The sequence below is a fragment of the Passer domesticus genome, chromosome 1 (assembly GCF_036417665.1).
Source record: "Passer domesticus isolate bPasDom1 chromosome 1, bPasDom1.hap1, whole genome shotgun sequence".
In the NCBI taxonomy this organism is placed as follows: domain Eukaryota; kingdom Metazoa; phylum Chordata; class Aves; order Passeriformes; family Passeridae; genus Passer; species Passer domesticus.
In genome coordinates, this window is record NC_087474.1 from 43,144,429 (window position 1) to 43,158,268 (window position 13,840).

Below are 13,840 nucleotides of genomic sequence, written 5' to 3' on the forward strand. Positions count from 1 at the left end.
GTCTCCAAACAGAATTGCATCCTGATGCTGCACTTTACTGTGGGAGTGATTTTGCTGTTCGGGTACAATGACAGCTGAGAATGCTTAAAAAGAGAGAGAGGGAGAAAATGTAATAAGGCAAAATTGTGACAAGACACTTTTGTCAGTATTATCATTGCATTTCATGGGAATGTAATATCTGACTGCCACACAGCTCTTCCAGCATCTGTCTGGTGAAGCCTCAGAGTGATGTTTAATTGTAGTTCATTCAAAGTGCTTGAACAGAAAGTTCTTTGTTTGTCAACAGCTCCACTGCGCCCTAGTTTCAAGATTATGTTTTGCATATTAATAAATTAAGTCCAGACCAAGGAAAGCCTGGAAAAGAGCAGTGTAGGCAGTAAAAACATGTTATTATCTATTTCAGAGATGAATTTGTCTTTCCAAACACACCTCTGGGTATGTTTGCACTTGCACTGTTTCTAAGGAAACAACTCACAGCTGTGTTGGAAGTTTGTTGCCAATGCACCAGCAAATCTCAAGCCCTCTCTGAGGCCCAAGCAGTCACACATATTAAGGGCAATGCAGTGGAGCCAGGTGCTACCACTGAGGTAGGCACTGACACTACCAGAAATCGAATGTCCCTGTTCCATGGCTGGTATTTTTGCATTTCCATCAGAAAAAAAAATCAATAGCCTTCAAGAGCAGAGCAGCTGGGTCACAGGGCAGAGGCACATCTCCCTGCAAAGCATTAGGACAAGCACCTCAGCACTTGGCTCCGGCAGTGCTATCTCAGCTTGGGACACCCATGTACTGTGAAGGTGGAGGTGTCTGAGCCTTGGTGCTCTCGGAAGCCACCCAAGGGTGCTGCACAGCTTTGCACAGCCACCGTGCTCTTGGAGGGGAGATGGTGCAGGAGAGAGATAGAGAGCAGCTGCCCTCTATTTTGCCTTCTGATGCCAGCTCACATCAGCAGTAGCTGAAAAATAAGCACTGTGCTTTGGGAACTATGTTATAGCCTGACTGAAATGAAATGAGGCTCCCAGTGTAGTTTCTGGAGGGGGAAGGAGAGAGATAAGATGTCCACGTCATATCACCAACAACATAACTGGTATTAAGGAAACAGAAGTCAAGGATGAGTGAGCATTGGGGCTGAGCTAACTTTCACATCAAGAGAAGATCCCTGAAGGGCTGTGTGCTGACAGGGCAACATGGAAAAGCTGGTACACTTAATCTCTTCACAAGGGCTGTTCTGTGAATAATCAGAAGTTGTTAGGGTTGTCAGTCCAATTTCCTTCCAAAATAAAATTAAGTGTGGAGGTGATGACACTTCAGAAATGGGTAAATTCTTTCCTGAATATAAATAGAGGCAGGTTTAACCAGAAAGGATAGACAAATAAAATATTTTACCTGTAAAGTACTGTGTGAACAATGCTGCAGTAGGGGGCCTGCACATCGTTATTGCTGTAATTCCAAAGAGTTGGAATTACAAACTATTATCTAAACGATGTTGATGGTGTCAAATGCCAGCCTGTCATGAGTAAGGCAGGATGACTTTATTCCACTATGAACCCTTAAATCATTGAAGGTAAATGATGCTTCAGACATGCAATATATTCCTGTGAAAAGACAACACCAGCACATGTTCAAAATTGCATTCGAAAGCAGCACACACGTAGTTGGTAGTGGATCATTTATTTCTTTTTAATGCAAATGGGGATGTAAAAAGAGGCCATCAACACAGAGAAGTGAAACATTTTACTTTGTTGTGTAACTGCATTCATGCTGAATTGCAAATACGAATTGCAAAGTGAATGAACTGCAGAGTTGATAGAGCAGATTTTTATAAAGTGAGATCCTCTTCCTAGCTTCACATGTATTTCCATTTACATTACTCATCCCCTGACTAATCAAATACTTTGTGTCATTGTGTCATCTCACCCTTCTGTTCCTTGTGTATGATATTGAGTATCTCCACCTCTTGAATCGAATTCAGAAGCAATAACACTGAGTGAAATACAAGCAGTGGAGGCCTGCTCTCATTAGCAGAAATTATATCCAGCTCCTGTTGTGACCTTACTTATAAGTACATATGATTTACTACACCAGCTTGAACCATCATTCCTTCCAGACCAATACCCAGCTCCAAAGCATGGCAAAAAATCCATATCTCAATACCTGTGCAATCTTGCAATTCACCTAATGGAGCAAAAACCCCATTCTTCATCTCTGCAGCCAGCAGCTGATATTTTCAAGAAGGGAATTTGGTCTTCCCCTTTTATCTTAGTATGTCCTAATGCAACAAGCACCTCTGACATTCTGGAGTTCCAGGCATGCACCTCTGTTTTTTGCTGTGCAGGGGCTTTGCTGACCCCCTCCAGCCACCAGCAGACCTCCTTGGGGAGTAACTCACAGGGCATCCGTGTGGCTCAGTGTGGATGGACCATAATGAACATCCTGACTATTCTGAAATCAGCTTTAGCTGAAGCCAGGTTCAATTCAAGACTGCAAAGAGGCAATACAAATTTCTGTCCCAGAAGCCAAAGGAATGTTGTCTCTAGTCTATAGGAAGGATGAATAGAAATGAAAAGCAAGAGCTCACTTCTTTCCCTAGCAACCTTACATCCACTCCAGAGGCTTTGCTAGCCTGTACAATCCAGCAGATAATAAAATCAGATAATAAAACCAGCACATTACAGCCTTTCTGGCAGATTTATGTGCAACCTTACATCCTTGTGCTGTTCTCACAGGAGAAAATCTGGACATGGAAACATTCACTCCCTATTATATCCAAAGTCCATCTTGGGAATAATTTCCATTTACATCTGACCTTTTGTATCCCCAAACCTGTCCCCAGTCCCCCATACCAGAAATGCCGACTCCCTTCATCCTGACCTGGTTTGCTTTTCACTTGCCCAGATGGTAACCTGGGAATATAAATAATTTGCACAATCATCCCCTGTCCCCTGCCCATTTACTCACTCTGAGGCAGTGTCCCTTTTCCTTCAACTGGAAATGATCAAAAAATCAGAATAAAACTTTCCTGCAGGTAAATATAGTAATTACTTTCTAATTGTTTCTTACCTGCTCATATAACAAATCAGAGCAAGCTCCTCATCACCAGCTCTCATTGGAGATCAAGCACAAGGATAACCAGGCACTTGGAAGTAATAATGTGTTTGAAGAGGGCATAAGTAATAAATCATCCAAATTACTTTCAGTGAGCAGATGAAATGACAGAAATACCTTCAGGGTTTATAGAAGTTAGTCAGCCTGTGCATTACTACAGTGTTCCTCCTGGCTGCCAATATCAGTTTCTGTACTTGCAGCTAGAGAATTTCAGCACAGCTTTTGCAAGTAGAGGAGAAGAAGGTCTGCACTGTCAAAGTAGAGGTGGGTGCTCTGCTCTGCCTCACCAGTTGTGATACAGTGTGTTACAATATTTGAAATCAGGGTCGGGAGTTAATGGGAAAGTTTGCCACAGGGTAGATAGAGGATAGATAGACAGGGTCTGTTCCTTTAAATGTTTCCTTAGAAAAAACGAGTTGAAATGGCTGTGCTGTTATGAAAGAGTAACATGAGTCCAGAAAAAGGATCCTTGATTGGTAGGTAAGTCAGTGTAAATTACTTAGAGCTGAAGAAATTAGGTTTGGAAAGGACGTATCATCTGGTGCTGGAATCAAATGCTTCGGACTTGGTTGCCTCCAACAGCAAGTAGAAGGATTTTGAAAGGAGTGCAGCAGGTACTAGAACTGTGTGTTTTTGAAAAAAGGTTTATGCGTGAACAAGTGGCTCCTACTTCCTCATGCTACCCACCACTTTCCAGTTCAGCAGGCACCAGACATCTTGCTTTGCAGGGGCCAGGAGCAGCTGATCCATAGTGTGCTGTTTCTTTGAGAGGAAGCAGGTCCAGTTTCAGCTGAATTAGTGTTTGACCACTTACTCTCTAATATGTGAAAGAAAAATGCTTCCTCATGCATCACCATGGAAAAGCTGTCAGGCCCTGTTCTAGTCCATCTTTATGCCAATGTAGTGTTGCTCTATAGAGCTTGTTGTTGACTTGGTGCTCTGTGAAAACTGGTTCTGAATGTCCAAAGCAGTGGGATTTAATCTCCTGGAAAGTATCACAATACAGGGACTTCATTTCACCTTTGTAAACATCACTTCTATTTATCCCTTTATGGTTTGCTTTCTGATGATGCAATCTAAATAGCTAGAGGGATATGAGGTGGGATTCCTCTCACCTATTTTTCATCACCTGAAGGATGGACATCAAGTTAAAACTCATCATCCTCAATGTGACCTCTTTTGCTAATGCAGGAGAGGTGCCTCTCTGAAGTACAAGTCAGCCTCTGGATGGAGCGAGTTTCCTGCCAGAGCCATGGCTACCTTTGACCAAGCACACAACTTTTACATATGTGAAGTTACTCACAGTTTGGGGAGCTTTCAGAAATCTTCTTAGGATGTCTTTGAATCCTCCTTTCCCCTTTCTTATCAGTGCTTGGGAAACGGACACCCTGGCTTGAGTTAGCATCAGTGACACCAACTACATCCTCTCTTTGGCAAGGTCCTATTTTAAGCTTTTCATCAGAGGCCACAGCTATTTGTGTCATTGTCAAAACTCTTCAAAAGGTCCAGTGACATTGATGGTGGGTCTCTTAGAAGCCAAAGGTTCTGCAGTAACATAAATAGGATCAGCAGCACTAAGTGCAGGTGAAAGAAAAGCCAGCTGCACATCCTTTCTGTCTCCCTTGGCAACAGCATCCTGCCAACAAAAACTGCTGCCAAGTCAAGGCTGGAGAGGAAGGGATGTGCATTTGCAAAGCTGGGGCTGGACAAGCTTTGTGTGAGGGGGGAGCTATCAGACCAAGTAATGCTCATGTGCTTTTAAAAATATTTTTTGTTTGTTCCATGTGGTTTTGGACAAGGGAATGCACAGAGCCTCTGTCCTTATGAAGAGTTTTTATCTGAAATTCCAAACGACAGTCTTTGCAGTTTTGGACCATATGTTTCCATCCATGACAGCACTGAGGGAAGAAATCTGTGGTGAATTACTACTTACAGATGTGGCAAATCCCCCAGTAAAGGTTAAAATACGTGGCATGGTTCTCTTGTTACGCCAGCTGCAGCTTCATGCTAAATCATTGTTTCAGCAGCAAGCTCTTAATCAGCCCCGAGTTCTAGAAACTGCTAAACAAGCTGATATTTTTAAGAACCTTTTCTTTTTTTATAATGCACTAAATATCTTTATTTAGAAAAACCTTCAGACTGGAAACAGTAAGGAAAAAAAGTGAACTGCAAATGGCAGGGAGAAAAGGAGCATCATCACAAAAGCACAGAAATGCAAAACAGACCTAAGATTACTATTCGTACTGTTTTTCCACATCCTTCATGAAATTGTCAAACCTGTGAAGACAGAATTTGTGTAACTGTGGGTGAAATATGTTTGTGATATTTGTACCTGCCTACTCTCCTGATTTTTGTCCCCAAAAATCAGCATTGGCATCTCTATCAGAGTCCCCATAGCTGCTAGTGGTGCCACATCTCAAACCTATTGTCACAACATCACTTCTTACAGATTTGGCCACGGCATCAAAAAAGAAATCTGGTGGCAACATACTTATTTCCAAGGCCTGGAAAAAAATAAGATGTTCTCACCTGGTATGGTAGGAGAGAAGAAAGAACTGGCTTTTCTCCCTGGAAGAATTTGTTTTGTGAGAAGCCCATGTTACAAACTGCTTGGGCTGTTACAGCACCCTTGGGTGCAACAGGAACTCTGAGTCAAAAACCTTCCAGAATTCCCCAGCTTGTTGCTCTCTTAAAATTTTCCTGTGTCTTTTCAGGGATTGGTATTTTGCTGCCCAGGACAGATTTTTGTGCTCTCCAGGCAGCGTGTTCTTCCAGACAGCCAGCTGTGCCAAAGAGACAGGGAGAAACTAAAAAAAAGAAAAAAAGAAATGGAAGAAGGGAGGATTATGACTTCAGTAATCACAAGATCTGTGAACTCCTTTATGGTTACAAGTTGAAATTGCTCATTCACCACTGAGGAGTGAAGAAATAAAATACAGAGTGAGCATTTTGATGCCAGGGAAGGAGAAGGATAGAGGTTGATCACTATTTCATTCCCTGTATTTTCCTTTGACAGGAATATTAATATCATTAGAGATAATTGAATAAGTGGATAGTCTGGTGGAGGTGCAGAAGCAGGAGGCAGAGCTGTAAAATCTATCCATACACAAAAAGCTAAGCACTGCTCTGGAGGGAGGGCACTGTGCCTTGGAATAGGGACTGAACAGCCTCACAAGGGCATGCAGCTGGGGTGCTTGTTGCTGTTTTGTTCCCGGAAAACGGGAACTGCCAGCAATCCTCTGGCATCTGAATAGACTCGTGTCAGACAAACTGTATCTGGACTTGATGGGAAACCAAGCTGGAATACCAAGCAGCCCTTCGATCTGCTGGCAGCGAGGGGGACTGGCTCAGTAAGTAATCTTGCCTTCCAGTTGCAAAGGTACTCCATAAAGGAGTGAGCCCTCTCGCTGCACAGCCCTGCAAGACACGCCTGCCTGGGCTGTCTCTGTCCTCATTCCTTCAAACCAGCTCCAACAATAACAGCAACTCCTGTGTGCAACTGCCTCATTAGAGAGATGTATTTTTCCTTTTTCCACTGAGAGATGAAGCTTCCAAATCCTTGTGATGTGAGCAGGTGAGGATGTCTGCTGACAAGTCCAAATGATATTTTCAGGTAAGTGCTTACCTTGAATGAGCAGCTAGAGTCAGGCTCTTTCTTTTTATTACCTTCCTCTCAGTAATTACTGTTGTCCTGATTGTCAGTAAGCCTTTTCACAAGCTTGAACAGCTCCAATATCTGTATGTATTTAGTGGAGTAGGGGATCTAAATAATTTCTAAAGCACCTATCCCTGTATTATCTGTGAGTCTCTAGTGCAGTGTGAGAACGAATTGGGAACTGCTTGCTCTGTGAGTACATGACACTGTTCTTTTTGTATCACCTATTGTTTAACTCTCTGGAGGGCCAGAAATTAATTTTGATTCACAGGCTCACTCTCTCAAAGTCTGTGGTGTAAGTGCATTTTAAAGCAGTAATAGTGGTCCACAATGTTTTTGTATCTTTAAAGCACTGTGAATTCTTGCCACATGAAAACCATAACTGCTGTTACTGTTGTTGCACAGGGAGTGTCAGCAAGAGCTGCTTAATTTGTGTTTGTACATGTGATTTCCAGAGCTTCTGCTGATGCTGTTTAATGTTACTGTAAATAGAGCTGTTACTCTGTGTGTCTCATTCCCTGTGTGTTACCAAATGCTTGTGTGCTGAATTTCAGGTTGATCACTCATCTAATACCAGGGAAAACAGACAATAACTTTAATATCTGGGATTTCTGGCATGACAGATAGACTTTCAGAGTAGATAAATTTTCTATGCAGAGTAACCTACTTTTTTTTCCCTCAGTTCTGCAACCAATCACAGAGATTGAATTTGCTTAACTCTTTGTTTGTACAAAGGCTGCTTTATTGTGAGTGAAAATTGTATTGCTTAGACAGACCACAAACAAATGACCATAACGGAAGCAATAATACATACTTTGTACACAGTTTCCACCTATTAAAGATTCATTTTGCTCCTTGTAACATTTTAGGTTTGTTGAGGGACACATAAGAAGTTATTAATTTTGAGAAGAAAGCTTTTGTTGCATACAGCTTTTGTTGTTGTTGTTTAAAGAGGTTTTGCACGCCGTTCTCTCGCTATTACTGAGAGCACGGAGAGCTTCAGCATCCCTCACTGTGGCCATGTGCACCCAAGCCCTGGGTCTGTAGATAATGGGTCCTTTGTAGGACAGCTCCCGTTGCTTTCCTTGCCCACGGCAGTCTGAAATAATGAGTCCAGCAGTAGGTCTCTGCACAAAAAGCTCTTCCTGACTTCCTAGAGCAAAAATGTTTGCCAAGTACTGCTCAGGCTGGCTCTGTTTGTCTTGCTGCAAGGTCTGAGGTAGCAGAGGCCAGAAGGGGTCAAACACCAGACTGAGCTCATTGTGCATTTTCATTTGCTGTAGAAAATGTAAATGTGCAGCTCAAAAGTTTCCACTGTATCTCTGGCAATTAGGACTTGATCCAGAGCTCACTAAAGTCATTGGGAACCTTTCCACAGGCTTTAGAACAGGAGTTACATAAGTTTGTGTTGTTTGAAGGGGGTGCCCCAGGGAGGCTGAACGCATGAGCTGACTCGACAGCCACATGCCTGCTCTGCCATGTCAGGCAAAAAGGCTGTTCTCGAAGTGCCCATGAAGTGTCCTGTGCAGCACCAGGCAGAATTAACTCCTGAGTGGACAAACCTTCTAATGCTGTCCTGTGCCAGGACACTGGCTCCTCGTGGAGCCTCCCAAAGTCCAGAGATAAAACAAAGAGCATAAGCTGCTGAGGCCTGAATTGCTTATTTTTTCTGTTAAGGAGGGACACAGTTCTGCTGCTTGTGTGCAAATAAAAGGGTCACAAGGAAGTTTCCAAGTGGTAGAACCCTGAGGATTTCATAGTCTAGGAAAGCCAAGCACTCCTAACCTCAGACTTTTCTGAGACTCATTGAAGACCTTAACCATAGTCTTTTAAAACACTGCTGTAAAGGAACTACTTCATTTCCTTCACATACACAACTATACACACCATTTCCAGGCTCCTTATGTGAATGTGCAGTGGAAAGAAGGACTGCAGGGAGATCCTGTTGAGATTTGAACCATTGCACTGTGTTGTCAGGAAGTTTTTATGGCTAAATGCACATCCACACCCTCTGTGTACATTCTGCTGTCACTCTGCTGTGTTTCATCCTTGAGTTAATTCATTTTGTACCTAATATGCCCTTCCTGGTGCATTGTGCACTATGCAAGACCACAGTTCACACCACAGAGATGTCAGGTCAATCAGCCTTCTTATTTGGGTTGAATGGATTTAATGTAGCCATAAAATTAGGTTCCAAAAGCATGAATTTGACACATAGCATTTAAAACAAAAACCAGTTTGATCTGTTCCGACCTTAGAAACAGCCCCTAATGAAAAAGCTTAATGGTGCGAGCCGACCTTTGAAAATATTATTATTTGCTATAATGTGCTTGCATCAGTCTGTATTAGTGTTGTGCCAGCAGATTGTAAGGACTGCCAGTCCTTACTCCAAAGGGCTCATGCTCTAAGTAAAATCAGCCAAAAATGAAGGCAAAGACTGCAGGACTGCACTTTGAACTAAACAAGAACATTTGCTATCTCACCTGGAATGTCAAAGTTTGGCAAGGAGAGCTTGATGGCAACCAGAAGGCATCCTTTCAGTGGTAGTAGAATTGCAGGTAAGCTGAGGCACCAGGGAACAACTGGCATTGTACCCACCATGGTCCTTTATTTAGTACGGGTGCATTTGTAGAGCACAGAGGGACGAAAAGGAAAGAGCGTCATGGGTGCTGGATAAGTCCAGTTCTGGGACAAATGCCTCCTGTGCCTGAGTACAGAAATTCAGAATATCATTTTCCCAGGCTTAAGCCAAAGTTGCAGTATCAGAGAATTCAGTAAGACCTCCACTTTGTAAGACTTTGCCTATACTCAATGATAGAAAAGTAAGTGAGAGCTCTGGGCAATCAAGTCACTGAAAATCCAGACAGAGTCTGCTTGGGTGATGATGCAGAGCATCTAAAAATACCAATTCCAGCTTTACTTTTGCTTTCCAGCAAATTAATTCTGCTTAAAAGGGCCAACAAAACTCACTGTGAAGTCCTTATCATCAGCTGTTCCTCTCTAAATATACAGCACTGGCTATTTTTACAATTATCTGCTTAGCTGAATATTATTCCAGTAGTTAGGGGCACAGATTAGCTCTGGTGGTTCCTGAAGGAATTAGTATAGGCCATCCAACCAGCAGAAAAAATGTCCTAAAAGCTGTAGCTTATAAGGCCACAGTGGCTCTGCAGAGGCTTTTAAAGCAAGAGTGGCAGATCAGCAAAACCTGACTGCCACAACCTGGGACGGCCAAATGTCATGGGAGTTATTGTTTATTGCCAGATAAATTACTTCTGATGTAGTATTACCTATAAATATTTATTCATACTTTACAAGCCACCTAAATGTACGAGCTAAATGCATCTGGTTTCCCATGCCTGATGTGCAGTGACCTGCTACCACAACAGACTGCTCCAGAGAGACTATAAATGTTTATAGGGGCAAGCCTCAGATTTACCAGTATTTCAAGAAAAGGAGATGGATACTAGGTGGGTTTTCAGCAAAAGATCAGGGTTTCTAACCCCAGGGTACATTATGCAGAAAAGCTGACAACTTCTTTATTCCTTCAGGAGTATCTTGGGCAAAAACATTGATCCAACAGTGATGGGTTTTTTGTGTGTGAGGTGTGAGAGAAGGTAGTTACACAAAGAACATCCAAAAATTCTAACAGGCATTAGAATCATTATAATCTAGTATCTCATAGTATCTGCCAACACACTTTATCTTGTGTGCTCAGAACAGCAGGCCCAAAGTTTCCTGGACCATTATCTCCACACTCCAAATCCAAAATAAATCGTCATCCCTTCCTCTTTGAATTTGTTCTGTGGCAGCAACTTGTCTTGGCATGAAATATTAGCCATATGGACACTAGCATATCTGCTTTGACCTTGACCTCAGAATAAGCACTGCCAAATATGTGAGGATAACTCCTGCCTTTTATTTCCAAGAATGATGCTCCATGGGTACAGCCCAATCTGCTCTCCTGGTTGCATCTCAGTGTAGAGGATTCATGGGTTTTAATTTGAATAGGTGTTCTGCTAAGAGCATATTGTCTGTGGCTGGCTAGGAACTGGGAAGCAGTATCCCAGGTGATGGTTTATTTGGCAGAGATATTTGTTCCAGAAATTAAAAAAAAAAAGAGAGAGAGAGAGCTAATTTTAGCATCAGGCAGAGGAAAGTGCATTACTTGTAATTGGCTCTCACCATGTTATTTAGTCAGTGTTTCCATCTTCTGGATAGTCTTCCAAGTAACAGGAGGCTGCTGGGGGCAAGATGAGCTGAATTTTTTTTGGTTGCAGAGCTCTGCACTTCTCTGGTTCAGAAATGATGGGTAGTGATGACAGTAGAACATTTAGCTGGGTAAGAAGAACAGATACTGCTCCTTTGGTGAGTTCTTGCTACATGTATTGCAATGATCATGCATGGGTGTGACGATACTCAGGATTCAGAATAAACTCATTTCATCACATTTGCATTTGCCCAACATGAAACAGAAACCAGGCCAGCAGACACCTAATCAGAGATCTTCTTTCATTTTCCCAAGTCCCTGTCTTCCTTTGGCATTCCCAAAGAGTGTAGAACTAAATGGCATAACAACAGTCATGGAGAAAGCTGGCCAACTAGGAAGGGTAGAGCAGGGGCAGGAAGGCACTCCACAGTCCTGGCTGGAAGTTGATCATCACCCAGTTTGGAGACCTGCAGTTTTGACGAACTCATCGCCCTGATTTTTTAAGACCATGACAACATTTTTCACCTCGACGCTGCTGGTTGAAATTCACACTAGCTCAGTGCTAATGGTGCCATCTGATGATGCTCAGTGGACTGTGCAAAATGGATTTGTTCCATGTGCTTCCTGGTAGGCAGAGATCCACATTACACTCGACAGCTTCAACATATGGAAATGGTGACATGTGATTGATGTGGTCCCTGCAGGTCACGCTAACTCACGGCGTATTAGCCCTGCGTCCCGGGGAGGCTTATGCTACTGCAGCTGCCCACCTCCATTATCTGAACTAGGAATAAATGAAAGAATTGATGTTCCCAGCAGTGTGGATCTGGCACCTCCTGAAATTATGTGCAGCGTTGAGGGAGGTGGGAGGGAAAATTCATACAATTCAACCCCACAGCACATGTGAGCACAGAACAGGTTACAACCAACCTTTGGTTATGGGTGTGAAGGGCAGTTGTGTTAAATCACAATAATCACAATGGTTTTTTTAAATGGCTGGGATAGCTGTGTTTTCTTGTTAATTTTTGACATTTGGAGTGACTAGATTTTCCAAAGTAGCTAAGTAAAGTACAGCATGTATAACCCAGGTAACCCTCTCATCAGACATCCCTTCTTGACCTAATTTTCAGCAAGGCCTAAGCAGCTGCTCTTTCAAAAAACAGATTGCTTAATGGCAGCCAAGACTGGAGGCAGCCAAAATTAGGATTTTTCAGCCAAAGGAGTGAGCAGACTAAGGTTTCCCATAATGATACGGGCATTCATCTGGACACCTCCTGGTCGCAATGAAAATGAGAACGTCTGTTGTTTCTGCCCCTGCAATGTAGGATGCTTTTTAGCTTCTCCAGGGAAATCACCTGCCTATGGCATTTTAAAGCTTCACATTAGTCGATACTGCAAGGTCCTCTCTTTCTTTGCCACAGAAGTTCCCTGTAATCTTGCTCATCACTCTCATGGCTAAGGGGTCACCACAGCTCCTGCAGATTTGTCTTTCTTTTCCTACTTTTGCAGAGAAGCAGACAAAGTTGGATGTTAACTCTTCTGTCCTTCTGCAGAACATGGAAGGTATTCCTTCCTGCCAGATACACAAGCCATGCTGTCCTCATCCACTGCTTCCTCCCCAGTATCTCACCCTCTTTTTGTGTTTTTTCCTCAGGTGTTCTACTGATCTTGGCACTGACAGAAGAGCTGGTGTTTTCTGTTCAGGTACTGTCTCCCACTGTCTCCTCCTCTCAGGGCTTCCCGATGAACACTACAACTATCACAGCCATGGGAACAACACCTCACCACAAAGACCACCACACGGCAGAGCCCCTTCCCACGTCTGCTCAAGCCATGTCCCACCCCATCAGCCTGGTGGAGAAAGCCCCTTCCACCGGGCAAGAGCAAGAGAGCAGCCCTCGCATCGGCGAGAAGGAAACTTACCATTTGTACAACCAGAGTGCTTTGTACTCAGGACAGTCTCGCCCCAAGGGGAAAATATTCCAGGTTTTCAAAGGCAACTTCTCAGAGTCAACAGAGCCTTACCTAAAGACAACCCTGCACTCCCCCTTCCCTACCCTGAGGAGCCCTTTCACAGACCACCCATTTCAGTCCCAGACCACAGCATCCAGCGATCCAAATGGAACGGGGCTGGCAAGAACTACACACTCAGACCCTTCTCCCCACCACACCACCTCGGGAAGCCTTAGGGAAGCAGAGCGAGGGGATGGGACTGAGGTAGTAGTGCAGGAGGCAGATTTTGCCACCACAACTGCTGGACCATCAACTGATCCTGAAGCAGTGTCGGTGCCTTTTAAACCCACCCGCTATGGCATGTGGGATATGCTGAACAAAAACAGCTCTTGGGTAACCTTGAATCTCAGTACAAATGTCCCTCTGTTTGCTGGCTCTGGATCTGCTACAGCAGCAGCTGGTCACTCAGTTCAGACCAGTTTTGACGTCAGCATCTCGTCCGCGTCAGCGGGAGACCCCGAGGGACTCACTCCGACGCAGCACGGCGCGGTGACCAATGCCACGTCGCCGGGCAGTGCTCTCTCCTCAGTGCCTGCCACCAGGTTGTCCAGCTCCACCTCCACAGCTGGCTCCACCGCCACCGGGAACTTCCTGAACAGACTGGTTCCTGCCGGGACCTGGAAACCAGGTGTGCAAGGAAACATCTCCCATGTCACCGAGGGGGACAAGCCCCAGCACAGAGCAACCATCTGTCTCAGCAAGATGGACATTGCTTGGATCATTCTGGCTATCAGCGTCCCTATATCCTCATGTTGTAAGTTAATTGCCACTTTATTTTGCTTTCTCTTTCCTTAATATTCAGATTTCAGCCTACGATTCAAGGACTAGCTGGAGGCCTAACAGAGGCAGGTCAGCTT

At 43.8% G+C, this 13,840-nt stretch overlaps 1 protein-coding gene across 15 annotated transcripts in view; it reads left to right on the plus strand.

The window, feature by feature from the left end:
• Nucleotides 1–13,840, plus strand: part of TMEM108 (transmembrane protein 108) — a 217,185-nt gene that overhangs the window by 193,212 nt on the left and 10,133 nt on the right. For 14 of the 15 annotated variants that reach the window (XM_064416179.1, XM_064416224.1, XM_064416171.1 and 11 more), the window contains one exon: nt 12,625–13,737. In XM_064416179.1, the coding sequence (XP_064272249.1) occupies nt 12,625–13,737 (1,113 nt within the window). Of the gene's footprint in view, nt 1–6,260; nt 6,719–12,624; nt 13,738–13,840 lie in introns of those variants that run through there. The other variant, XM_064416278.1, reaches the window with a different exon arrangement.